Source organism: Polyodon spathula, chromosome 23 (assembly GCF_017654505.1).
Source record: "Polyodon spathula isolate WHYD16114869_AA chromosome 23, ASM1765450v1, whole genome shotgun sequence".
In the NCBI taxonomy this organism is placed as follows: domain Eukaryota; kingdom Metazoa; phylum Chordata; class Actinopteri; order Acipenseriformes; family Polyodontidae; genus Polyodon; species Polyodon spathula.
This window is the reverse complement of record NC_054556.1, coordinates 5,027,792-5,055,251: the sequence shown is the minus strand read 5'-3', so window position 1 is coordinate 5,055,251 and position 27,460 is coordinate 5,027,792. Positions and strand designations below refer to the sequence as shown.

The 27,460-nt window shown below is 36.6% G+C and overlaps 3 protein-coding genes and 2 long non-coding RNA genes across 6 annotated transcripts in view; 4 read left to right on the top strand and 1 right to left on the bottom strand.

The window, feature by feature from the left end:
• Positions 1 to 13,520, bottom strand: part of LOC121298144 (centromere protein P) — a 77,939-nt gene extending 64,419 nt beyond the window's left edge. Inside the window, exons 1-6 of the mRNA XM_041225013.1 lie at positions 13,468 to 13,520; positions 12,697 to 12,844; positions 12,267 to 12,424; positions 11,834 to 11,922; positions 10,784 to 10,872; positions 7,168 to 7,264 (exon numbers count right to left, since the gene is read on the bottom strand). Coding sequence (XP_041080947.1) covers positions 7,168 to 7,264; positions 10,784 to 10,872; positions 11,834 to 11,922; positions 12,267 to 12,424; positions 12,697 to 12,830 — 567 coding nt within the window. The 5' untranslated portion in view covers positions 12,831 to 12,844; positions 13,468 to 13,520. The remainder of the gene's footprint in view (positions 1 to 7,167; positions 7,265 to 10,783; positions 10,873 to 11,833; positions 11,923 to 12,266; positions 12,425 to 12,696; positions 12,845 to 13,467) is intronic.
• LOC121298143 (mimecan-like) lies at positions 499 to 5,528 on the top strand. The gene is made up of 6 exons (XM_041225012.1): positions 499 to 808; positions 1,987 to 2,050; positions 2,237 to 2,395; positions 2,670 to 2,872; positions 3,370 to 3,465; positions 4,078 to 5,528. Exons 1-6 carry the CDS (start codon positions 638 to 640, stop codon positions 4,246 to 4,248), a joined length of 864 nt encoding a protein of 287 aa, XP_041080946.1. The 5' UTR covers positions 499 to 637; the 3' UTR covers positions 4,249 to 5,528.
• A 474-nt stretch (positions 13,521 to 13,994) lies between the features above and the next one.
• LOC121297697 lies at positions 13,995 to 15,008 on the top strand. Of its 2 annotated transcripts, none has more exons than XR_005947198.1 (3): positions 13,995 to 14,101; positions 14,526 to 14,732; positions 14,938 to 15,008. It is a non-coding gene; the product is annotated as an uncharacterized LOC121297697 (long non-coding RNA). The 2 variants fall into 2 exon arrangements; XR_005947197.1 differs by having other exon boundaries at positions 13,995 to 14,107.
• Positions 15,009 to 15,024: 16 nt separating this feature from the next.
• LOC121297695 lies at positions 15,025 to 18,564 on the top strand. The gene is made up of 5 exons (XM_041224141.1): positions 15,025 to 16,883; positions 17,296 to 17,465; positions 17,649 to 17,777; positions 18,097 to 18,190; positions 18,424 to 18,564. Exons 1-5 carry the CDS (start codon positions 16,674 to 16,676, stop codon positions 18,433 to 18,435), a joined length of 615 nt encoding a protein of 204 aa, XP_041080075.1. The 5' UTR covers positions 15,025 to 16,673; the 3' UTR covers positions 18,436 to 18,564.
• Positions 18,565 to 19,146: 582 nt separating this feature from the next.
• Positions 19,147 to 20,942, top strand: LOC121297696. Its single transcript, XR_005947196.1, has 4 exons — positions 19,147 to 19,263; positions 19,536 to 19,668; positions 20,169 to 20,248; positions 20,491 to 20,942. It is a non-coding gene; the product is annotated as an uncharacterized LOC121297696 (long non-coding RNA).
• Positions 20,943 to 27,460: the final 6,518 nt, after the last annotated feature.

The following is a 27,460-nucleotide window of genomic DNA, read 5'->3' as shown; positions in this document are numbered from 1 at the left end:
TTGCTGTATTCCTCTCACTGTCTGTAACTGCAGGTAATAAATTAAACTATGAGGTCTAATAAACCTGAAATCTGAAAAACTCTGAAAACCCCTGTAAACACATACCATTTAGCGAAGTCATAAAATCTAAGCAGCTATAATGGTAGAATAGTGAATGTCTGAGACAAATACTAATTGATAACCAGGTTAAAAAAAACAGGCTACCATCTTTTTTTAAAAACAATTGCTATAAAAATAATGAATGTGTAATTACTTTATGAAAGAACTTTTTAGCCATCATGAATTTCATTTTTTTTTTTTTAATTCAAAGCATGCAGAAGAAGCCAGTAGTGCAGCATTTCATTAATAACAATGTTTACAATTGTTATACTAGAACTGCGCTTGTGTTCTTTCAAAACTTCCCTTTTAAATATGAGAAGCTTAAAATTAGTCAGTTTTCCTATTGGTGGAATTTACAGGGTTAAAGTTGTTCCATAAAGTCATGCTTAAGAATTCCCTGGCAGCTAGTCATGCAGGCTTTAAATACAGATTTGACGGTTCACAATTTACTCCCAGGCACTAAGAAAATATTCTACCACAACCAGACCTGCATTACTTCACCTCCAACTTGTAGCTAGTCCTAGTGCCCTCAGATAAAATGAACAAGCTAACACCTTTGTTATTGGCATGTATACTTGTACCATTAGTGCTCTCAGCAACAGTCAAAACATTTGATTGGAGTTTTGAAAACACAGAGGAGGCTGCCATTTCAAATGAAGAGGACTCAATACTGAACAATGAAGAATTCTTGGAAGCTGAAAGGCCAGAGGTACTGTTTTCAACTTTTAAATAGTTCTGCCTTGCTGCCTAATATGTCCTTGCTCAGTCTGTTAAACAGCCGCTAACAGAACTTAAAATACATATACAATCTTTATTTCATACAAGCGGAATAATTCCTCTAGTAGCAATTGTTCGCTTTGGGACTGTTAGATGGAAAGAGTGATACGTTGCTGCTGTTTAAATCTTTTTTATCGTGCAGTAGGCTATTATCTGAACTTGTGATACACGTGACTTTATAAAATTTGATCTAATGATTTAAGGTGCTTGCCGTCAGTCTTTCAGAGATAAAAATTAAACAGATGTAAGGAATTATAAACAGATTTTTAGAAATATAACATGACAATGTTAGAGGTGGCGAGAACAGCTAGTCTGTAGTTGTTTATTATTTTACAAAGATGAAATATAAAACACTTAAAAGTGCATATATTATGCAACGTTATCTGACAACCCAGCTTATTTTAACTTTAAAAGTGGGTTGTAACTTACTGAGACAAGGTTGGAAAGGGGCGCTTCATAGAAAAAAACTGACTTCCATCTCACTCTAAACAAATAAAAATGGGATTTATTTATTTATTTTATTTCAACATTGCATTTGCAGAAGTTGTGATGCAAGGAGAACCATAACCATAACCATAACATTGATACACGCACTTTCCATTAAGGATATAAGATATACAGATTTGTTTTAGGTTATATCGAAATAGAAATAATATTGTACAGCCGCACAATCCTTCTTAACAAGAATATAATATTAGATTTGTATGGGCATAGTATAATCTCCAAGCACACTGTAGAGAAAACATTACTCGGTTATGAATTTGCATGTAACTGGTTTCTAGTTTCAAGTGAAATGGCGACTTTATGTAACTAACAAACACATCAGAATGCATTATTGGCTATTGTATTGCATTATAATGTCTATTATCTCTTTCCAAATATTGGAAGACCAAGGCAAGTCTTGCACATGCTTCTGTCTGAATGATATTAAGGATGGGTTTCCTTTAGAACCATGGATAATACTGTGCGTGCAGACTGCAACAGCTCTAGGCATGTTAAATAGGAGGTAATTTCCTTTTTGAAAATAACTTGGCTTTTACATGACTGCATAAACATAAATGCTTGGAAAAGAGGCTCAAAACAGGCGACTCATCTGCATTTTACTTACAGACGGATGTCATGAATTTTCCTCAGTCAGACACAGTTCCTGGTGTAATACCACAACCAGATTCAGGTAAATATTGAATAAAAAAAATAAAATAAAAAAAAGGTTGATATAGATATACTACATACAGTATAGAAATATTAAGAAATGCATTTGCAACAACACATTGGTACTGTTTTTTGAAGACCTTTTCTGGGTGATACCATGCACCCCACCTCACAGCCTTCTCTGACAGTTTGTGTGGCTTTGTTTCAGAACTGCCAACTTGCCTCTTGTGTGTGTGCTTGACTGGCTCAGTGTATTGTGAAGAAATCCTCATTGATGTGGTTCCTCCACTGCCAAAAGAGACAGCCTACCTGTATGCACGCTACAACAAAATTAAAAGGATTAACGCAAAAGATTTTGCAAACTTTCGTAAGTAAACGTGTTTGTTTTTCAACATAGGACTAATCACACTATAGGTTTCTAATGCAGGCATTTTAGTCTCTGTGAGCGTGTGACTCCAGTAAGGCATCTATATGTCATTAAACACAGAAGACACATTAGGACAGCAACAACTTAATAATTCTGTTACCAAAGAAAGCACATAATGTTTTGGAGAAGATCGCAAGCCATGGTTGTTTTGCACTGCTAAGGCACTTAATATCTGTACTGTATGTTTAACTAGGTTTTTCTGTCTTATTTTCAGCTACTTTGAAAAGAATTGACCTGACTGGAAATTTGATTGAAGAGATAGAAGAGGGGGCCTTCTCAAAGCTCCCTCAGCTTGAGGAGCTTTCACTTGCTGAAAACAAATTGACCAAACTTCCTGGCCTGCCTCCTAAACTGACTGTTTTCAATGCAAATTATAACATGCTCAAAAGCAGAGGAGTGAAAGCCAACGCTTTCAGGGTAATCCAATGCAATCCCTTATTTTAATTTAATTAATTCAGGAATATTCCAAATTTTCCTCTATTTACTATTTGATTTTTACAACTGAAGGCTTTATTTTTGTGTTTCTTATTCCTCTATAACATAAAGACATTGAAATGTAGATTGTTATTTGCCAAGCTGAAATGTTACCTATTCCAGCTTGAACAGCTTTGCAAAAGATTCCTGAAGGCTGACTATGAGGAAGTGAGGGTTTTAGTGGTGTGCTGTGCACTGAAGCCCAAAATGAACCATATATGCGTCCCCACCTCACTTCCAGCAAAAATCAACCTTCTTTTGAGAATAATTTTGTATGAAGCGAAAGAACCCTCTGAATTCTGAATTTGAGCTGTACCTCCTACTACTATTTAAGTACTGGTATACAAATATACAAGCCAAATTACAGAAAGAGAACCCACAAAGTATGCTGTAGGAGAAATCAAGGATTGTTCAATACAACGTGTCTGTTTCTCTCACAGAAACTCACCAACCTGTCCTATCTCTACTTATCCAACAATCAGCTGGACAGCGTGCCTCTTCACCTGCCCGAGAGCCTGCGCATTCTACACCTGCAGGTGTGTGCACCCACCCCTCATTTAACTGCCTGCATCAGCACACTCAATCAATACAAAACAAACAGTAATAAATAAACAAATAACACAGGGGTCCTGTCAGGATAGTGCTAGACTTAAACAATTATAAATTTACAGACAGGCATAATGGTAAAAATGACAGGCAAAAGTCTCGACCTCTCCTGTAATCACAGATTAAGATTTTTAAACAACGCATTGTGTCACAGAATTCCGCAAGTCTGATCAGCAAATGAATGCTTGATTTACTGGCAGTCTTCAATGTAAGAATGTTCTACAGAAGTATACTGTTTGATCTAAGTGTGGGATTACAAGTCTTGAGCCAAGTTTCAATGAACTGTTAATAACATTCAGTATTTACATTGTTTGGAATTTCCTGTTTTGAAGATGAGACCATTTATTTTCTGAACTGGGGCAATTATTTTTGCCATAAAGTGCAATGCTTTTAATTAGCATGTTAGGGTTTACAAGACCTGTAGATTAGAGTTTTCTAATATCTGTCATCATCTAAAGCAATAGTTAAATCAAACAGATACTGTTAAAAGTGCTTTGAAATAACTGTTCATAATAACCACGTTCTGTTTTCTTCCAATACAGAACAACAACATAACTTCAATCTCAGACGAAACGTTCTGCAAGGGAAACAGCACCAACTATATTCGTGAACAAATGGAGGAGATCAGACTGGATGGTAATCCAGTTTTGCTGGCCAAATACCCAAACAGCTTCATCTGCCTGAAAATGCTGCCTGTTGGAAGTTACTTCTAAACCAGCCTTGTAAATAGAAAGGAACCCCATAATCTAACCAAAGTAGGCTATATGCAAGATGCATTCAAGACAGTAAGCACTTTGTCTTTGGTGTTTTAAAACTGTTGTTTAAAATGTCATGTTTTAAAATAATAATAATAATAATAATAATAATAATAAAACAACAATTTTTGTTTGCACAACTTGTCATTTTCAGATGCAAACATCATCAGTTTCTATTTGTCAGGGTTGGCTTTATGAACTCTTACATTATGTTTTGCAATTTTAATTTATTTTTTTTTTGTGTGTATTTGTTTTTGTTAACTTCAAAACACATTTATGCGCAGAATTTGAACTCCTAAATTCTTATTTCACCTGTTACTACCTGTAAAACTATTTCAGACCAAATTACAGAAAACAACCATAACTTCTAAGTACATGCTTCAGTGTACTTCTCATACATTTATAATGCCTTCCAACATTATCTTCTTATAGAAAGTGTAAATACATCAATATCTTGAACACTGCCGATTTCAGAAGTGCATAAAGAGCACAAGATATAGGAAAATACATTATTTTACCTTGTGGGCACTCAGTCTTGAGGTAGGATTTAAGCTTAAGCGCTTAAAGTGTCATATATGTAATGTGATATTATCATTATCTTTCTCTCTCTCTCTCTCTATAAATGATACATATATATATAAAATAATCAGTGCTATTTTTGGTTTTAAAATTTGTATGTACCCATTCTTGTTAAAGTACTGCATTTGTAGAAAATAACTACCTATCACAAGCATTAAGAGCTACAGGGTGTATACAACGTTTGTTTGTTTTTTAATGATAATTTTTTAAGTTAAGACCATTAAAATGGTATTAGATATTGAATTACTAAAGCAGCTGTACTGAAAGGTTAAAATTGACTTATTGGCTATGTCTGTTGGCTTCCAGATTCAGTCTGTGATCCAAGTAAATAATGGAATTGGGTCCACATTGCTTTTGTAGCTTGGTTTCCACGTCTTCGAATTGTAATCAGTTGATGGAATAAGTTAATATGCTGATCCTTTTGCCAGTTTTCTACTCATCATACAAACCTCTACTGAAATCAATATAAAAATGTAAACAATACCATAAAAAGGCAATAAGCAAGGCCTTTGTTTTATTTTCTCTTATTCTGGGAATATCTGATGACTGTCAGACAGGAAAACCACCTAAAAAAGTTGTAAATCGTGCATTTTACCGTTTTTAAATAAAGTGTGAAATACAAAGAAATCTGTAATAAAGTTTAATAACCTTATAACAAATGTAAACTGTGATTGTAATGTTTAATGAGTAGATGTCATTGTATGGTGTCTGGTACATTCACATGCTACAATGTAATGATTACATTAATATTACAGAAGCAAAAGAAGGTAAGGTTAGAGGGTCTGGCTTCCTATCTCCCCTTGGTTCTTAACAGTCAAACAGAGGCCTGAAGAGGGTCTCAGTAGCAATAATCAAACACGAAGGATAGAGGGCATCTCTGCCTAATACTGTACCTACAAGACATTTGTATTATTAGTACAAACCAAGGCCAAAGGAGAGACGGAAGTACACAATCAAAAAGTATAAATCTGCCTGGTCTACACAGATTTTGGTTCAGGGAGAAGCAACTGAAGATAACAGGCCACAAACAATAATCTTAATATCAACATTAAGGAGGGAAATAGGGCCGTATGAGCCACAATGGGGTTTTTGTTTTGTCTTTTTAATTCAATTGATACTGATGCATGACAAAAGGCAGGGACAGCAATATAAAAACATAGACTCCAGGACTGAGGAGAGGCACAGGTTTGAAACACTGGTCTAAAATGACGTGAACAAGGGACTTCTTTAAGCAGCCACTCATAAAACCAATTCTAAAATTCAGAAGGGGCTCATAAAATACAGGTATGTCAAGAGGAAGTGAATCCCTCAAACTATTTTTAAGTGAAAAAAAAGACATGCCACCATACTTGTATGAAATATATACAAAACTATTTATGAAAACTAAATTGCAAACAGAAAATACAAATAAACATGTTTTAACAACTACACAGAATAAAGCTCAAAAGCCAAAATGACAATCATTTTTTTAAGACTAATTAAGGTTATCAATTTCACTACTTTCTAGTTCTTTCCAGATTCAGTTGTACCTAACATCAATAACATCACCTTAAATCTCTTTGTGCTTCACAAGGGTAGGGGTTAGAAAAGCACACACAAATTTTTCCACAGGTATTATGGAAAAGTAACAAGTTAACCAGCCAATTCTTCTTAATTCCCCAGAGTTCCTGGAATGTTTTAGTAGGATCCAATAAACGCTGTCTAAAATCAACAAATTCCATTAAATTAACAAGCCATGAAAAATGCGAGTGTAAAAAAAAAAAAAAACCAGTGAAACTAAAAAAAAAAAAAAAAAAAAAAAAATAACTAACAGAATTAATTGTATACTGTAGTTTATAGATCAATAGCTCTAAGCTAAGCTAAATATTCCACCCAATGGTCTGAAATAATATAGTATCTAAACCATACCAAAGTGAAAGAAAAGTAGTAAAAGAGTATGTATTATTCATGACAATGAACACTGAGAGGTTATATATATTAAAAAAAAAAATAAAAAAAGTTTCGGCTGCCTCTTATATTAATTTATGGCTAGTTCCCTCGTGTTGATCAGATCTGACTGTGAAAGTCATTTGTTTATTCATTTGTGCACAGTGGCCATACCAATGCAATGTTACGTAAAGCTTTAATAGAGGTTTCTAACCTCAACCTTGCCACTGTCCACACCAAAAAAGAACACCACAAGTACATAGTACACTAACCACCAAACACGCATCCAAAATGGGGTTGATTTCAGTTCAAGACCTTCATACTGCTGCCCCAAAAAGTTTTTCTTTTTCAGTTCAGATCATCTTATCCTACCTTGAAATGCAAAAGCGTTCTTTTTCGATGCACACACCAATCCGCAAATGATTTCAGAGTCCGAAAGAAAAGCAAAAGGCTCTTTGTATCTTCAGCTCTACAAAAAAAAAGGACAAAAAAAAAAAAAAGACGATGTTACAGACAGCAAAGAAAACGTTATAATGTACATATATAAAGGCTGGATAGCTGGGAAATCATTTGAAAAGATTTTTTTGCGCCTCCATTTTTTAAGCATGCCTCCATAAAAACTATGACATCTCATGAGATCTGAACTTCCCAAAAAGATCAAAAAGCATCCTGAATGACCAGGAAGAGGCAGTGTTTTGTAAAAAGACCAGTTTTATTTTTCCCACAATCGTAATGTACAACAATATACTTATGAGGAAGCATCTCACCATTGGCAAATTAGAAAAGACTGGTTAAGGATTCTGCAGTTCACCTAAATTGTCAACTACTAGTTTTGTAATATCTCTGTATCTAACTAGTTCTCTTTGCCTTGACTCTACTGCTGCATATATAAATACAAATTAATAAATAAAAACTTGAGACCATGAGAAACAACATAATCAGAGATACTGGTAGTTCTTTTACACTTTTTCATTTCCACCAAAACTATTAGCTTCAAGATGTTGAACATTGTTATGAAGATCAAACTTTAACATGTTACTGTGTGCCTGCTAAGCAGATTTTCATTGTACAACAGATAATAAAACTAACTTACAACATGTAATTTTCCATAAGACCCGTCTAGTTACAGGTGTTAACATGAATGTATTAGGCTCTATATGTGTGTATGTATAAAAACAGATGTGAGAAACTTCACAGCAATGGAAAGATGGCAAGTCTATAATACATTCTGCAAGCTTTCCAAGTGCAGAAAAGCTATATTGAATAGCAGAACAGTTCTACAATTGAAGTTTGTAAAACCACAACAGCTCACAAACATTCTGTTTGGAAAATCACAAATGAAAGTTGAGTAAGAGGGAGGAAATTTTTAAGTAACATTTTAAAGTAAATACTGTAAACTGTGAGAGCCATAGAAATACAGGGAGAGATACAAACAATAATAATTAAAAAAAATTACAGAGTAGGTACCACAGTTGCTATTGAAAGCCTGAAGGCCATTTTTGTTATTCACCTGGGGCAAAAAGACTCCCATAGCTGTGATACGAATCACTGTCTCCAGTATTTTCCTCAAGTTTTTGCCAGGACAAAGATTCAAACCAGACAATAATCCAGACCAGACATTCGGGGGCTGCAAGTTACATAAAATTTTGGCAATTCATAATTTTCTTTCTAAAACAAGATGATTTTATGCAGTCCAATTGATTAAAAGACTCACCCCTGTCCTAACACTTTGATGTGCCAGACTGTAAACATGTCTCCAACTCAAGTATTCAAAATCTTAACCGGCATTCTGTTTGGTTGAAAAGTGAGAGGTTCATTCAATACAGGACTGAGGCACGTTAGAATAGAAATGCAGCAGAAATTTGGTGATGTTTATGCACTCAATTCTCCGATTTCCATAGTCCACGTGAGAAGGGAGCAGCCTGCACTCAAGGTGTATTCAAGTTATATGCGGGAAAGAGCTGGACCAAGTAAACAAGCTGTGTAAGAATGCAAGGAAAGGCGGAGTGTGAGAGGTACTTCTCAGGCAGATAGTGACAAAGGCTCGGCGGGAGATGCTTGACTGTTAAACAGGCGCCTCCGACAAAGGGCGTTCATTGCCAGGACAAGCAAGTTTGAAAAAACTGGGCATCCTTGAATCTCCTCTCTTGTAATGCAAAGTTAAATGCAGATTTTACTGGGTTGTCAAGCCCAACTCAGTGCAGAGTTCCTGGTGCGACACTCCACAAAAGGCGAATATTGCAGCCATTGCATGTTCAAACTTTGTTTTAAATGACTTTTGTAATTATTTTCTTTTTTACTGTTTTTGTGAAAGTCTGATTGGTGTAAAACACCAGTGTGATATGGTTATCATTGACTGTATCACCAGTGCTACAGCTGCCATTGCTAGTACCTAGCAGAGGCTTATTGTTTTGCAACACCAGATTGCTGCAACCCTGTCTGTCTGTCTTCTGTCAGCAGACATTGCAACCCATTTAACAGATGCCTAAAACTTATTTTGCAAGCTCGAGTTGTCCGGATTCACAGTCCTGTTTCCAGCTGGACTTCTTCCAAAGATCAGTGCTGTTAGCAGTGTAAGAAAATATTTGACAGGGTTGTTTACTTCAGATATCTCAATTCCCAGTGTTTCCACTACTGGAGCTGAGGGCCGAAACCAAATCAAATTGTATTATAAGAATTTCCTGGGACGAAACCCCCCCCCCAAAAAAGCAACAAAAAAAAACACAAAGACTGATATGACCTGGAAAGGACAGTCCCTCAAGGTACAAACATTTCAAAAGAAAATAATTTTAAAAATCAGCTCCACTGCTGTTTTCAGAAAACTGTTTTTTTTTTTTTTTTTTTTTTTTATTATCATGGATACGTCCCTTTACCTCTGGGACCTGGATCAAAATAAATGCAAACTTCAAATTTAAATACTGTGGTAAACTTTCATCCACATCTCAAATACCTCATATCAGAACTGACACAAAAGTAACACCTATCCATGGTATGTCAGACGATGCTAAACACATAAGGGCTGCCACGTTTGCCTCCAGTAAGCACAATGCCTTATTCAGTCATGCACCTGCGTCGGCTTCCGCAAGTGATCCGAATAAAGAGCACACTATAAATCAAGGTAAGATATTCTGAATATAATATATACATATATTAATAAACTGTTAACCCCCATGCTGACAAACACATCCTGAAACCCCCACCATGCTCATACATTATTTGACAAGCCTGACAAGTGTTGGCCTCTTGCAGGCATTGAGCTCACCAGTTGCACAGTGCTAACAGAGTGTCTATTATGTGTAGCAGCCCATCGACGGGGAAAACATTCAGGTTTCGTCAGCCTTCTCTTTCTTCTTTAGACACTTTTTTGGCACACTATAACAGGGTTATACACTTGCCCAATGATTAATCAATCTAGCGGCACAGTACATTTCAGTCAATATCTGGCATTGCGGTTCTCTATGCTTGCAAACTCATATCTGTATGTATATAATGCTGGAATCTGCTTTCACTTGTGGGACTGCAGAGCGATCATAAAAAAAGGGGAAAGTATTATGAAAATATGATGAAAACGACCATTCACAATTGTACAAATGATGAAAACGACCACCAACCACAGTTATGCAATGAAGACCTGGGTCACCTTCTAAACGCCTCATTGCAGGTCTATGCTACATTCAGGCAGGTTGTATCCCTTAAACTGTGAAAGAAGGGTGCAACTAGGACGCTAAATATACACGTTTGGTCATTTAGAACTTCTGGCTTCTTCATCAATTTAATGTCTGGGTTACAATATTCAAGGATGCAATTTATATATATATATATCTATGTCTTTTGGTACGATACAGATTTGCGTGTAGATACCCCTTAATCCGAATGCCTTCAGTAGCACACAGCCCTGCCATTATGTGAACAGTTTACTACTTCTCCAATGCTTTACTCAAATGCATGACACAATCCCACAAATAAGGCGTTATCAAATTAACCTTACCTCGACACAAATGCGCTCATGTCAGTAAATTCACTGGATTCCACGACTATGTTGAGATCAGTAACAGTTGTACTGACAGTGGCCTCCATCTAAATGAAAATATACTGTATGTTAACAAAACCTATGTGTATTAAACCTATATAGAAATAACAACCAAGGTCTAACATTAATGAAATGCACTTAGAACACTGGGGGAAATAACAGAAACCAATGTTTTATCATACAGTCTGTTCCTGGTGCACAGTCACTAGGCCCACTGAAGAACTGGTTGATGCATCATTTATTTTCTTTTTTATAATAAAATCAAATAAGGAGAGAATGTCCACCAAATACACTATAGACCAGGGGTCTCCAACCCTGGTCCGGAGAGCTAGTGTGGCTGCTAGGTTTTGTTTCAAACAATTTCTCAGTTACTTAATTGAGCCAATTATTGGCTTATTTAGTCAAGGGTTAACATGTGTTCCAGATCTTTAGCCACCGATGATGTAAAGACACCTACAGTACAGTATAAAACCTGCTGGATAGGGGCTCTCCAGGACCAGGGTTGGAGACCCCTGGTATAGACCTTAATATGGTCCTGGTAACTCTTGATATGGAATGTCTTACGGCGACAATGAAGATTTCAATTTTTGTTGCACTTTTATTAGCTAAAATCCTTATTATCCATAATGGACCTCATTTTTTATCTATTAACGAGAAATGGGAAGTAAATCATTTTACCATAAAAACCTACAGTAATGTATAGATCTAGGTCAACATAAAGTTTGATGCCTGTCAGATAGAGGTTTTGTACATGCATAAGACACACAGATACAGTAGACATTCCATCTGCTACTTGTAGGTGGGCCAAATTCAGCAGCTTGTTGATCAGCGCAATAGCAGTAGACAATTTAGGAGGTGGGTAAATGCTGCCACCTGGTGGCTCATGACAAAACTACAATCACAACCAATAACTGTATCAGTCATGTTGGGTTTAAAAACTACGTTAAATCAATGTTTACAGTTCCCCGATAAATAAATTAATAATGTGAAACACAACATGTTTCCTACCTGAACTTCCATCAGCTGAAATTCGATCTGGAAAGTCAAGAAGTGGCAACGACCGGACAGCCTGTGCTGCTGTAAAGCTTTGAGATGACCTTAAGAAAAAAAAGTAAGAGACGGTGAATTAACACCTGCAGAAGAGGTACAACACTAAACTGGTAGAAAGATTTATTGAGCTTTTGGTCCAGTGGCTAAATGAGGAAATCCAGAACGAGTGTTGGTTCTTAATAATTCTACAACATCAGCAATGTCCTTCTGCCACATTTTAACAGTAAAGTAAAAGCACACTACTGTACATTGTGCAGCAGGAATTAGGACCCAACCTGACACTCAGACTCACTGTTGATAATTCTGGGTTCCACTTCTAGCTGCTCAGTCCAAGTCAAGTTCTTTGTTTGTTTTTCTACTCGACAAGTTTATTTGGATTTTTTACACTTACTTTTTTCCAGTGTTTTCTTTGAGTAGTTGGTGAACACATAACCACTCATTTGTGACTGTTGTGCGAGTTCTGCTTCCAAACTATCCAGCTTTGTTTTCAGAGCTGCAAAGGCCTGCTGCTTGGTTGAATCTTTTTTTGATTTTCCTATCAGTGATGCCCTGTAAAATGAAAAAAAAAAAAGTATAAAATCATACACTTATTTAAAACACACAATACTTCAAAAATATTCTAGTCGGTCACAAGTATAGATAGGAACCTCAACATGGCACAATTATACACAGTGACTTAAGAGGCTATAATCTAAATAATACCAGAAACATTTAAAGAAGTACACTGGCTTTATATATATGTGTGTGTGTGTGTGTGTGTGTGTGTGTGTGTGTGTGTGTGTGTGTCAGTGTGTGTCATGTTTAAAAGCTGCAAGACCTACAAAGTGCTGCGATAGTGCTCCTCGGAGTAGGTGCCCGAGTTCTCCATGTCTGCATATTGTTCTTCTAACATCTTGATTTCATGCTTAAGAGATCTGATCTCTTCTTCATATAATTGTTCACTGCTGCTCTTCATGTTGAATACTTAACCTGAAAAAAAATAGACACAACAAAAGCTTAAAGATAGCTGTTATAAAACCAATGCTGTGAATAGTGATTATCACCCCGAAACAGTACAGATCCCTGCTGTACTGATTGCTAAACCATCTTCTTGCTTTTGACTTGGGTACAGTACTGGTGAAGGCACTTTTACCAGAAGTTACGGCCAGTCTACCACTGTAAAAGTAATATGTGTTCCGAAGCAATTCAGCAAATGTAATGATGTTTAATTTAGTTTTTTTTTTCCTATTCATGTCTTTCCAAGTTCCTACTGAGATGCCGCTGCATATTTTAAAAGTTTTTAACTGTAAACTGGAATTACCTTTGCAAAAAGTGACACTCTTAATTACAAAACACTGGCGCTAAATAATTCAGTAATATTAGTATCAATTAAATCACAAGCCAACTTCATATTCAACCAGTATAGACAATAAGCTCACATCATTTAGATTAAATCGTGCAAACAGTTTCAATGCAAAATTACATGCTTTCGTTGCTGTCTTTATAAACGGGGTACACATTAAACATAATTTAGAAAGAAGGCGGCACAATATATAATATACACTATCAATATCAGAGGCAAACACTATGCAATATTATTAAAACAAACTTACCAACAATAACAATCTCCGTTCTTTCAATTCAAAGATGTGGCTGAAATGTCGCGCCAGGACTGGACCATATCAATCTCAACAAATGCACGGGGGCGCGTTGTACAAAAATATATTAACGTCATATAAAATAAAATAAAATATTGATGTAAACACATAAGTTATTTAATTTAATTTGAATTCGCGTATTTTTAGTCAACAAATATTTCTAAAACCTTTCAATTAAAAAAAAAGAGTTTTACATGACCTCTCCCTCTTGAAAGAAGTAAGCTTTGCCGAGGTTTTTGTGTCACAGAATTAACTGAACTATGTGTTGGCCTAAGTGTAGAGTTCTTAAAGGTTAAAATGTAGTATGTGCTTCCATTGTTCATTTTCATTTAAAAATTTGATTTAAAGTTACCCTTTTAAAACTCTTACTTATATCAACAATGATTTATTTGGTGTTTTTTTTTTTTTTTTTTTTTTTTAATTGCGGAACCTTCGTTTTTCGTCTGAATGACACAGGGAAGCATTTGTAGTCGGCACGTGGATCCTAGCAATGTGTGTTTTGTAGTTGTGGGATCGCTGATTTATTTTGATTTATCTGAATATCGGTCTTACATTTCAGTCTAAATCTAATCAAAATGCATGAACACGTGTACGTGTGAGTTGTCAACCATAGATGTGTTACACTGAGTAAACATACTCGACTTGAAGTTGAGTGCACATGTGGTGCGGTATGCTTGCTTTAAACTACACGATGTAGTTCTGCAGTAGAGTAATACTATATGTTATGTTAATTAGTTTATTTAAGTGTGTGTTTTGTATCGGGAGATGACAAATAGAGGTTTAAACTGTGAAGGTACAATTCTTGTAGCAACGCAAGATACATGTTGAATATTTAAAAGGTTTTGGCAACTTGAGGTATTTTTAAGGTTTATTTAGTAATGATGCTTTATATTTGTGCATATCTAAATGCACCAAGCTGTGGTGTAATACATTTATCGTATGTGTGTAATTTTGTCGATCTAGATATATTTTCTAACCAGTGTTTTTTGTTTGTTTGTTTTTTTTTTTAACAGAAAACCACAGTCAGCATGCATTTTCTAAGTTAAGGGAAGAAGTGAAAACCATTCACAATGGAGCAGAGTAGAGGCATGAAGCGGTTATATGTTGGTGGTCTGAACCACTCAATCTCTCACACCGAACTCCAACAAAGGTTTGCGAAATTCGGACATGTGTCAGACGTGGATATTGTTACCAGAAAAGACGAGGTTCCAGACCATAAGGTACAGGGTAAGATTTCTAAACTGGAGAATGTTTATGGAGAATCTTCAGAACAATTTCAGTCCTAATTGCGAGACCCCATACTTTGTGACTAGAACGTCCTACTGATATTTACTTATAGTAGAGTATGTAATTGATCGATTTATAAGTATTAAGTCAAACATAAATGTCAGTCAAATTTTTTTTTTAATGTTTTTTTATTTGTAGGACTGGGTTGTAAGTAAATTTGGATGGGTCCTTCCAGTTCTTCGACTTAAAAACCAAGGCAATAAAAAGATATCCTTTTGTTGTGGTACTAGTGATCTTCCAAAACAGGATTTGCTTCAATTCAGTACCTGCTTATAGTCTTGCTGTATGCTTATTGGCAGATATTAAACTTCCTCATTAATTTAGTTTAATAGGCTCTTTTCTTGGTGGTTTTATTCACATGTAATATTTGCTGTTTAGATATTTGGTTTGAGGTTATTGTCAAAGCTTGGCAATATGTGTCTGAGTGGGGGGTAGGGCAGTTGTACAAGTCCTATATGGAGGAAAGTCAGATTAAATGATATCCTGTAATTTTGCCATTTTTAGTTGCTGTCAGTCCTTAATTCTTTCTCACATTAAGTGTGATCCATTGAAGCACTGCCACAACATCAAGAGGTTAGACCTTTCAGTGGATTCGGAAAATGTTACTCCAGTCTCCAAACTCACCTGGCAAGTGGCCGGGGGAGATGATGAAATCAGCAAGAAAAGAAGGAGGGAGTTTCCCGCTTACAAAGTCCAGCCTAAAAAAAAGAGGTGTACTCCCAGTAATGGTGCCAAAGGGTTTGAGGATTCAGATGTTGGCAGTGCCAGAGTTTACAAACACATTGAGGTCCAAGATATTAATCGAGGCAGTCCCTCTGAGCTGAACTGTTACATTAGCTCTAGAAACAGGATGAGCCGCGGTAATGAATAACCAACCGTCAACGAGTAAGAGACAGACAGCTGCTGCTGTACAGCCAAGACAAAAAACAGTCTGCTTGTTTGATGGTGATTTAGACTCTGAAGATGAAATAAGAATGATGGTTGCACAGGAAAATAGGAAAAACAAAGAAACAAGGAACAGTGATGTGGAGGTGTTTGGTGATTTAGAAGTAGTTGGTGATGAGTTTAGTTTAAAGTATACCAATCACTGGGCTCATCAAAAGGTAAAGGGTGGAGGCAGCAAAAAAATGTCTGAACAGAAACAAAGCCTGAAGGACCTGGAGGCTGACCGCTGGGAGTACGATTCTGAGATACTGATGAAATTCTTACGTTTAATAACAAAACGGAATCAAGTTTGAAAAAACCCAAATCGTTTAGAGCTCTCTTTAGCCGACTTGGAACAGCTGGCAAAGAAATCCGCAGAGACCTCGGAGGAAGACAGTGGAGAATCCAGTTCAGTGTTGAAAGCTCCCCAGCATGTCTTGAAGGTTGAGAAGTCACAAGTACTACAGACAGCAAAGAAAAACACTCCTGTAGCTATTTTGGCAGCTATTTTAAAGGACTGCAGTGATGATTCTGATGGTGGGAAAAGGAAGAAAAAAAAGACTGCTTCAATCCTCCCAGCCTTTAAAGGAACAAAAACACTTGCAGAAGCTCAGAACCGGGAAGAAAAAACTAACTTGGCGCCGCAGCAGAAAAGAAAGCGGGAGCCTTCCAAAGACGAGGCTGTGAAGAAACAGAAAGCATCCATCGTTCAGGAGCAAAAGACATCGTCTTCTGAGTCCAGCAGTTCGTTTGGAGGAGATGCCTGTTTCCAAGTTGCCACCATTGAGGGGACTCGAATTTCCTGTAGAGCCTGAGAGTCAGAACCTATGCCAAGAAAAGAAACCAGGTAGCGAGAGCGGCAGTGGCTCTTCCAGCAGCAATAGCAGCAGCGATGAAGAAAATGAGGCACAAGGAAAAGCTACACCGAAAATAGAGAACTAAAACTGCACATGCAAAAATCGGCCTGTCACTGGAAAGTAAAGATGCTTAAAAAAAAAAAAGCATGTGAATCTAAGAAAGTTCAAGGTGTGCTGAGCTCCAAACCAGAGTGTGTTCGGAAACATCGACAGGACAATGAGAAAAGACTAGCTGCTCTGCAGCAAAGACAAAATGAGGCAGATGAGCAGAAGCAGCTTATTCAAGGGGCTTTGTTGATACTGGTAAGTATGGTATCTGGTAAGTATTGTTTAATGTGCTACAGAACACCCTGCCAGGTTTATAAGGAACGCATTACCCTGCCTTTTATGTATCCAGTGTTGTCCGTACTTGCCAGGAGAAAAAATAATGTCTTCTAAGGATCAGGTTCCCTCATGCAAAATTGCTGGTTTTCTATACCGATTTAAAATGCCACTCCTGTCACTCAGCACCAGCATTGTTGCAGGAGGGAGCATAAACTGCGTAAATGCACTGGAGGGAGCATAAACTGGATAAATACACTGCAATGTTTAGGGGAAGGGGGTGCAATTTGGATACAGCAAAAGTAAAGTTATGTGTTTCTTAAACACCGCAGGGGGTTCTGTAACACATGAATGTTCCTGCACATTCTAAAGTGTGATTTTTCCTCGTCTCCAGGACACACCAGAAACCAGTACAAGCAGACACACTGGGTTTGACTCCGAGGAAGAGAGCGACGGTGAATCAAGACAAACGGATGAGAAAAGAGAGTCTTGCATTGAAGTGAAAAAGAGCATGTTTGAGGAGAGTGAGGAGTTCTCTGACGAGGGATCCCAGACAAGGCAAAAGTTAGTGACCTTAAAAGTAATTGTTTAAGTTCGAGGGAGCACAGTGTACTTGTTCGGTGATAATATAAGACTGAGAAATAATACTGCCTTTAGTATCTAGTGAGACTGATACTCTAAGCCTTATTTTAATCAACAAACTGTACAGGGTTTATTCAATTGACTTACTATTTGTGTTTGTTGCAGGAGTTTAAAAACAAAGCAGCTGGCAAACTGTTTGAGAGTGAGGATGAAGAGGATGCTGACAGTGAAGACGAAGGGGAGAGATTTCAAATTAAACCTCAGTCTGAAGGCAAAGCTGGATTTCATAGCAAAGTAACGAAAAGGGTTGTTTATAAAAACCATTTGCTATTTTTTCATGTGTCAACATTATTTATTACTGTACAGAACATTTGTTTCCAAAGAACTGTTGAATTTTTGTTTTGTCATATAAAGTTCTGTGTTTTCAAATTTCTAAATAAACACGTTTCTGCTTACAAGAGCCAGTTACTTAAATGACTTAATGCTAAATATGTGAATGTATGACGTTGCCATTTTGCCCACGGGTTGGATATTTATTACATCAGCTAACACTCCTGTGTTTTGTGTCTTTGTCTGTGTGTGTATCTGACGGGCTGTCTTTCCTATACTACAGCTCATGGAGTTCCAGTCCCGGATTGGAAGAGATGAGAGATTTCAGATGGATTCATGTTTTTTGGATAGTGATAATGAGGAATGCCATGATACAGGTCAGAGTTACATATTAATAAAGAAATAATGAAGCATTCGTTTAAAAATCTGATATTTGTAACAGCATCCAAGAGCCAGAGTAATTAATAATTGAAGGTGACCTGTAATCAAGTCAAACAATTTAAATATATATATATTCAACAACAACATAACATGTCTTACTCTTAAAAGTAAAATAAGTTTTGTGTAGTTGTTGGTTTTTAGATTTCTTTGTGACTTGATTTATTTCCAGAAGAGATTATGAAGCCCAACACAGTGGAGGAAGAAGAGCTTGCTGAGGGGAAAAAAAGAAGAATCTGGAAATTTTACAAAATCTTCTTCACATTAATGTCCAAACTGCAGAGCCCAGAAAAGAGAAAGCAAAGAAAAAAACATTTAGGTAAGAATTTAATAATAATAATAATAATAATAATGATGTTCTGAACTTGCCCAAGGCGGGATAATAGTCACTGCTTGGGGACGATCCAGTAGATTTAAATGATTAATAAAATGACTGTTAAGTGACTAACTTTTGAGCCATTTTTATTACAGGGATGTAACTGCCTTGCACTATGACCCGACCCGAGAGGAGCATGCAGCTTTTGAAACAAAGATTGAAGAACCAAAAAAAGAAAGGTAACAAAGGGATCACGTAACGTACATGTTATGCCAAGACTCTCCGAAATTTACATAACTTGAATACTAGCTTCCTCTACACCCTTTAGCTTGAACCTTTTCAATTCAGTTTCCATTGGTAGATCATTTTAATAGAACTCTTTTTTTCCCTTGCAGTAAGGCTGAGAGGCAGAGGAATCGAGAAGAGGCAGAGAAGCTCCCAGAGGTCTCCAAGGAGATCTACTATTACGTGGCTGTGGACTTCAGAGAAGTGTTTAGCTCCATGAAGACAAGGCAGAGATTGCATGGGATCAGAATGTGGATGAAGTTTCAGACTTGGACACTGCTTTAGAAAGTCAGGCTGCTCAGCATGCTTTAAACTTCCTGTCCGACACAGCGGCTGAAAACGAACAATCCTCAGGGTTCAAAGTCTCATTCTTTGGGGATGACCCCGTGGATGAAATCCATGAGCAAGAAGGTTGGGAGAAAATGTTAAACACTAGTTTTTTAGGACTAGCAGTTACAACATTGGTGGATTAGGTGTTAACCCTTTCACTGGTCACAGCACATGTTGGTTATTGCATCCTCAGTTGTTATTATGATGGCTGTTTATTTTTTTTAAAGCTGATTGGTAATGTGGGTGACCTACCTTCATTGTGGGCAGGTCACGCAGAAGAATTGAGATGGCATGTGGATAATGGTGGTGCAGAAACACAACGCCATTTAAAAATGCTCTCTATTGTGTTTCAGATCTGTATAAGATTGAGTTGTTAAAATCTGCTAAGATCACATGGCAGGAAGACCAAAGATTCCAGGATAGCGGTTCAGGGGAGGAGGAGGATGAACAAGAAAATGGTGAAAAGACTCAGATCACGACAGCAGAGTAAGACTACCGTTACAGTTCACTGTGTCATTTATGCAGTTGTTGCAACTAGTTTACAACATGTTGATTTTATAAATATAATATACACTAGTGCTTTAAAAGTAAAAACAACTTATTTGCTGAGGTTACAAGTATTGTTTTTTTTCTTCTTCAGCAATGAGTCCTTAGCTGGGAAGAAAATTAACTTTTTCTTTTTCTTAAAGGATGATGAAAGGTTGAAAGGCAACTTTTACTGTGGGCTTTAACTACCATGCCAAACGTATTTTAAATAAATAAAACTGAACATTTGTATGTATTTATTGTATCTGAGGAACTTGAATGTAGACACAGCTTTATATTCTGAAAAAAAAAAAAGATAATGCAAAACTGTATATGTTAACTTCTTTTAACCTAGTGTGTTGTGCATTCTAGTGAATGAAATGTTGAACTGCATACAATTACAATCAGCCTTGGTAAAACAATGGTTCAACAACTTAACTCTGTTGCATTGCTGTCTTCAGAGGGTCCCAAAATGTTCTTCCGATCTGTAAACCTGGATGAGGAAAGGGAACGCTGGGAAGACGATCGCTCTTTAATTGAAGTAAGTATTTTCATTTTTTGTGCTAAGCTAATCTACAATGGTTAATAGCAGATGACTAGGATTTACATTGTTATTCAAGAAAAAAACTAACTGAATACTGTTGATGGAAAATTGAGATTTATAGACATTTAGTGTAAACTGAAGAGATAGTCAAGTGGTTATTCTGATGACCACTTAAAAATAAATAAGAAATATGTGAGTGCCAATAAAAATAAATGCTTTTTTTTTTTTTGTTTCCAAAGGAGTACAGGAAGAGGTATAAAGATGCAAGAGGGAAGTTTAAGGCCAAGCAAAGGAACTAAGTATATATATAAAATACAAGGTGCTTGAGGGCAGAAGAGAACCACAGTTGCCCCATTATTTGTTTTGAACACACACTGTAAAGCAGAAACGGATTTGTGAACTGTCTTGTGATTTGGCTCCTAATTCTGTACATGACATGTATATTGTTGCCTGATTTGTTTTGTCTTTTAAAGTTAATGTTAAAAGTACAGTTTTTATCAATATAAAATTCTAAAGAATCATGTTACTATATTTTGAAGACTGACTGTACTGAAGATGAAACAATGAATATGAAAACCATTTTATTGTATGCTTCTCTTTTTTTCCCCACCAGAGGGAGTCAACATCTAAAAACAAGCAATCTTCATATTTTAGGCTTAAAATGGGAGGGCCAGGTTTCTATGGTAAATAAAGTGTAAATATTGGGTACGTTTCAGCATGGTTCCCCACAGTCGTAGATATTAATAAACTATATAATTTGTTGTAAAAACGAATTGTTCACTACCCAGTAGTCTTCCTAACCCTGGTCTTCCTATTGCAGAAAAGATCTCCGTTTTCTCTGTCTAAAAACTGCAACAACAAAAGAGGCTCCTCCTTATGGGAAGTTGTGAATAGCAGAAGTGTTAGAAGTCATATGAAGAAAAAAAACTAAGATGCATTTCTGCAAAACACTGTACCATATAGATGGTTGATATTTTCCACGGACAAAGTAAAGTTCTCAAATATGCTTTTATAATCTTGTGACTTTAGGTGACAGTTATATATGTGTCTGTTTTTATTACTTGCAAACAAGATGTGACAATGGACAGGAAGTGGGGAGAGTAAATGAATGCTTGCGAAGTACATTGTTGCAGCAGAGGCTGTTTTTAATTAAGATCTGGGCCTTTCCTTGCAAGCAAACATATCTGCACTAGTAACAGGGTGCATGCCTCTAGGTTGGTGCAGCTTTAAAACCTGTACCATTTCCAAATCTCTCACAAGTACAAATGTGACAATCTCAGGCTAAAACTGACTATCTTAATTAAAAAATAATGAAAAACATGTGGTGCTGAGGGAGCCAAAAAAAAACAAAAAAAAAAAAACAAAGCTGATGTGAACACTGCAGGAATACAGGCTGAGTCAGATTTTCTCTCAACACATTTGTGGTAGATTGTGTTTCTAAATCTTATTGGCAGCACATTAAAAAAACATGGTGTAGCATGGGAGAGGCTGTAAACACTAAACCTTTTTATTGTTTTTTTTATTTCCATGGCCTCTAGCAATATTCAAGAAACTCATTAAAATCAGTTATTCCAGTAAAGAAAGACAAAGAGTAAAACTTTGATTGCATATACAATACAAATGGACATCACAAAATAAGCTAAAACAGCCTGCTTATAATGTCCTTTGTATGCCACATGTTTCACTCCGCAAGCTGCATGCAAATATATATGAAATATATATATATATATATATATATATATATATATATATATATATATTTTTTAACGGTTTCGTTAACGCAAATTGCCAATACACTTAAGCCTAATACAGCTGCATTAATTTTCATGGAAAATGCCACGTTGCTGCCTTTCACTGAGATTCGAGATTAGTTTATATTTAACTTTTAATCTATCTTTCCAAATAACCTTCCCAAGGTTAACAACATTGTAGTCAACATCATAGATTGTGTCAAAGATAACAGTGTTAACCTAACACCGGCAGCGGGAGATGTTCAAGATCTAGGTTAATCGCCCCGGTTTCCCGACGTGCGTGTCAGCAGGAGAAATAAATATAAAAAATATAAATGGCAGCAGTATACATGACAAATAAAATACGATATTATTGATGACATATACGTTATATCGATATTATACAATATATATATATATATATATATATATATATATATATATATATATATATATATATATATATATAATAAACAAACACTTGTGTGCTCAAACGATTGCATACAGAGAACAGGGCAACGTGCGAGACCACGGAATACAACAATCTGTACTAACCCTTTTCCTTTCATGGCGCTTGTTGTGAATAGCAGGACGCTGCGGTTTCCTATTTCATACTCGCTGACATCACTTTAGTCTTTGGGATGTTTTATGTCAGTACCGTCAGACCGAGACAGCTGCACACAGGCACTGCATAGCTGTGTGGGTAGCTGCCAACCACTGTCCGTCAGGTTATAAAACTTCACTAATCTAAAAACTCTCGTGATGTTTACTTTCTAATATCCTTTGCTTGTAATAAATTGTCTTTTCTGTTTGTGTAACCAAGCAAACTAGGTAAATTTTGCTGTCAGTCAAAGTTAAGGCTTAAAACAGAAATCATATATTTGCACACAGTACCATGTTCAATAATACATTAGCAGTGCTATATAAATCTTGTAGTAGATTCTTGCATTTATTTTCAGTGATGCCGAACTTTATATTGAAGTTTTGGGGCTACTGAACTGTTAATCTGTAATACTGTCAAACAATGCCTTAGTTTCTAAATTAATTATTTTGTTAATCTGTAACACTTTCAAACAATGCCTTCGTTTGTAAATTAATTATTTTGTTATTCTGTAACTCTTTCAAACAAAGTGATTGTTTCTAAATGAACGAGTTTGCTAATCTGTAATACTTTCAAACAATGTCTGCGTTTCTAAATGAACAATCTTGTTAATCTGTAAAATTTTCAAACAATGTGATTGTTTCTAAATGAACGAGTTTGTTAATCTATAACATTTTCAAACAATGCGATTGTTTCTAAACGAGCGAGTTTGTTTATCTGTAACATTTTCAAACAATGCGATTGTTTCTAAACGAGCGTGTTTGTTAATCTGTAACACTTTCAAACAATGTCTGAGTTTCTAAATGAACGATCTTGTTAATCTGTAACACATTGTCTTTCAGTACATTAAAACTCAAATACATCACACTCATACAAAAAATATATACTTTTATGATTCGTTACAAAAGAGCAGAAACGTGCTGGTTCTCCAGCTGGTTTCTGAAATCGAGCATAGGGTTTACAGCAACAAGATGATGACAGTCAATATCGTTTTACAGAAGAAGAAAGGACCTTCAATTTATTGTCTTTTCAGGAACCAGCAACAAATTCTCTTGACCCATCTTAATCAAGGTGAAACAAATACAGCCAGCTATGGCCATTGTAATGGGTTAAGAAATGCAGAACCTATGTATTTGGCCAGCCAATTGTCAATATCCTTTTTGTGAATAAATGAGTACTGTATTTTATATTTGAAGAATTATTTTAAAACAAGTGTTACAAAAACAGATTTCCTTCATGTTTGCAGACACAAGATGTGTAATGAAATGTTAAATGCTTCAATGTTGAAGTTTTACAGCAATCCTGGGCATTATGGCTACGGAAAAACAAAACAGTCTGCATGCAAACTCCAAGCTTCCAGCCTCTAAAAAATCACAAGTAGCTTCTGAAATGTCAGCTTGTAGCCAATTACTACATAGTTACAGTACCTGTTACTAGGGACAGGGCCCTGCTAGACCACGTGACACAAATCTCTATTAGAAACAAGATACATGAGCCGCTTTGGAGCCCATCCCCCCACACACACACACACACACACACACACACACACACACACACACACACTCATGGACGCTCACTAAGCACTTCCTGCAAAGGGCAGTAACATAACAATGAACACTGTGTGTCAGCTCCTTCTAATTCAATCAGCAGGGACCATTAATATTGTCCTTTTCCTTCACAAACTGCTCAAAAAGGTAATCTTTGTAAAAAGCAGTGTTTACTGCAGAACTATATATTTCAGATATGCAGATGATTTATTTGAACCTGTTTTATATTCGCCAATGTATTTTCTTCTGGGAGAGGCAGTGTGAATATATGAGACTCCTGTTCAGTGTTAAACCCCATTATTACCAGCGAACTTGAGTTTGCTGGCATTTCTATGTGTGTGTGTGTGTGTGCACTGTGCACTTTGAAGACATGCATGCATTTGTGTGTTTTGTACCTCCCTTTTTATAAGCATGTTGTTTTAATATAATATGCTTTGAATTACTAATTTAAGATAATGATTCTTTCTGAACACACACAGTTGAAGTGGGGGGGGGGGGGGGGAGTCATAATAATTTATTGTTCTATTTTAATTTTATACCTTTATATTACATTTAGAAAAAAAAAGAATTATAAAAAAAACTCTTTTAAAAATGTCCGCTCTAGTGCACTGGGGTTTGAGATCTGCCCTCTAAATCACTGCAGGCAGAGAGATTCGCAAAAAATAAAAACAAAAACATAAAAAAAAAGTGCTCTGGCTTTTTTGCTACATTGCTGTGTTACCTGTTTGACATCAATAATCCTGATGCTGCACTAGAGCGGCCACTTTGAAAAGAGCTTTATAACAGAGTTTAAAGTTCTAAGTGTAAAAAGTTGTCAGGATGTTAACAATGAAAAGAAAAACGACAGGTACGTTATTTAAACAGGTGTAGCAACACATGAGGATGTATAACGCTGTATTTGTCGGAACCCTGCTGCTTTTTAAATTTAAACAACACAGACAGAGGAAGAGCAGCATGAAACTCCATAGGTCATTATAGTTCAGACTAAGACTGATCTAAGAGGTCATTGTAAACACACTGGTGAACACATATCAGAACTGCCAGTTACCAACTGGGACTGCCTGATTGGAGGAATGTCAGATTAGATCATAAACAAGACTCCTTACTGGCGTTTGCATCAGGCCCAGCTAGGCAGCCTGTAGCAACTCCAACGATGAAGCATAAGTGCACATACTGTATTCTTTGAGAAAAGTGCATTGTTCCAATGCATTGTCCATGGTGTGTCTAATTAAAGCATACATGGATGAACAGGAATAGTTTTAGCATAGGGTTTATTTCTGTGTCATCTTCTCTTTACTGTTTATATGCACTAATCGTATCCTACTCCCCTCGGAAATTAAAAACACACGCATGGATATCCGTTATAATTCTCCATGTTCAAACACATCCCCAAAACTCACCCCACCCTCACCCAGCACATACAAATACAAAACAAAATGCATTCAAATTAAAACCACGCCCTCCTGCCTTGGCCAAGTTCGTCAGCAAACATGACCTTTGTTATTATTTCTTTCTGTATAGGGTTGTACAACTTAACTAAAGGCTCGAATTACACAGCTTCAGCAACACTGAACTACCAGTAGAGGAGCTCGAGGGATCAATTGTCAAACAGCAACATGTTTTTAGTGAAAAAAGAGCCTTGTCAGTTTCCTCTAACGCGTGGTCTGATTGGATAGGTGGGATGAGTGGGAAGCGTCTTGAGAGTGTCTGCAGCAGCCTCTGAAGCAGGGAGTGAAAGGGTTTTATGTTAGGGTTTGTTAAGGCTTCTCTTTTCATCATTCCAGCAATCCTGCAGGAGGATTCTTCCACTTGTGTGGGGGAGGAGGGCAGTTGGATTTAGAATAGCTTGATATCACAGACTACTGCACTGTAAAATAAAGATTAGAATTATTAACCAGCTAAAAGACTGCTGTAAAAGTCATCCCAAAGACTACAGTCCTTTTTTATACAGCTTGCTTTTAGTTTAAAATATTGCTTCTTTGTCGCCTAATAATAATAATAATAATAATAATAATAATAATAATAATAATAATAATAATGCTCACAACTACTTTTATATTTACTCAGAAATACGCAAAGTGTAAGTAGCACTTAAGCCAGAAGACCACACATTTGGTCCAGTCCTTTAGAGTGCGCGCGATTAGTCACGATAGTATTAAAAGTTTGCTTTTCTTATCTGTTCACATCATTTCTGATTAACACAGAACATGTATCAACAGAGTGATAGATTTTCAAAACTTTTTACTCCAAATGATGTAATTTAGGAGGCTCCTGAGTGGCACATCTGGTAAAGGCACTCCTAGGATGCACCCTATAGCCTGGAAGTCGGCAGTTTGAATCCAGGCTATTCCATTCCCAGGTGGTGGTGCACAAATGGCCTAGCGACACCAGGGGCAGGGGGATGTTGCCCAGGGTGTCCTCGGCTCACTGTGCACCAGTGACCCCTGTAGTCTGGCAAAGCGCCTGCGGGCTTACCTGTAAGTTGCCCAGAGCTTCTTTGTCCTCCAAGGTGGCTGCATGGTGAGTCTGCAGTGTGAAAAGAAGCAGTCGGCTGATGGCACATGCTTTGGAGGACAGCTTGTGTTCGTCTTCGCCGCCAGCGAGTCAGGGCAGGGATACTAGCGGTGAGCCGAGCTAAAATATAATTGGATATTCTAAATTGAGAGAAAAAATATGCAATTTGTTACAAAGGTATAAAACACACCCTGTCAAGTTCCAAAATAAAAAAATAAACAACAGAACTGTACTTAAGGAGTAAGAGGAGGAGAAAGAAACCAATTGAGTGAAGTCCATTGCCCAGCCTGAATTAGGGTAAGTTATTTGAGTGTTTCTCCTGCTGATAACGAGGCTACCCTGTCACAGTACCAAATACAATTTCTTTGAAAAAATCACAACACAAGCTATATTTATGTAATGTGATACATTCTACACGGAAAAAAATGTAATCTTTAATTTTGGCTACAAACTGGTGCATTATATTTTGAGGACTGTCAAGTTAGACATGCCCGAAGGAAGGGGTAGGAAAACATCAAGAAATGTGTCGTTTTTAAGCTTCAGTTTCTTATTTTATACTGAGGCGTCATGAAAGCATCTGAAGGGCTGTATTTGCAGAATTAACAAATAGATTTAGGCTAATCATTTGTAGTTAACAGTTAGACTATGTTATCGGGACAACATAGTTAGAGAGAAAATTTAAATAATAAGTAGATGCCAGTTAAAAATGCTCACAAAAATAACAAAGTAGCCTGCACTGAAATGAGGACAATGGCACTTAATGGGTTAAAGCTGGTGTTGTTTTCCTAGAGTCATGGAAATCATCTACACTAGTAAA

What these genes read in the sequence shown, in the direction of transcription:
- LOC121297695 (XM_041224141.1), top strand. Translation starts at nt 16,674, where the DNA reads ATGCAAAAATCGGCCTGTCACTGGAAAGTAAAGATGCTTAAAAAAAAA. An exon ending in AAGGGGCTTTGTTGATACTG is followed by an intron (nt 16,884 to 17,295) that starts GTAAGTATGGTA and finishes CCTCGTCTCCAG; the next exon opens with GACACACCAGAAACCAGTAC. An exon ending in GGATCCCAGACAAGGCAAAA is followed by an intron (nt 17,466 to 17,648) that starts GTTAGTGACCTT and finishes TGTTTGTTGCAG; the next exon opens with GAGTTTAAAAACAAAGCAGC.
- LOC121298143 (XM_041225012.1), top strand. Translation starts at nt 638, where the DNA reads ATGAACAAGCTAACACCTTTGTTATTGGCATGTATACTTGTACCATTA. An exon ending in TGGAAGCTGAAAGGCCAGAG is followed by an intron (nt 809 to 1,986) that starts GTACTGTTTTCA and finishes TTTTACTTACAG; the next exon opens with ACGGATGTCATGAATTTTCC. An exon ending in TGCGCATTCTACACCTGCAG is followed by an intron (nt 3,466 to 4,077) that starts GTGTGTGCACCC and finishes CTTCCAATACAG; the next exon opens with AACAACAACATAACTTCAAT.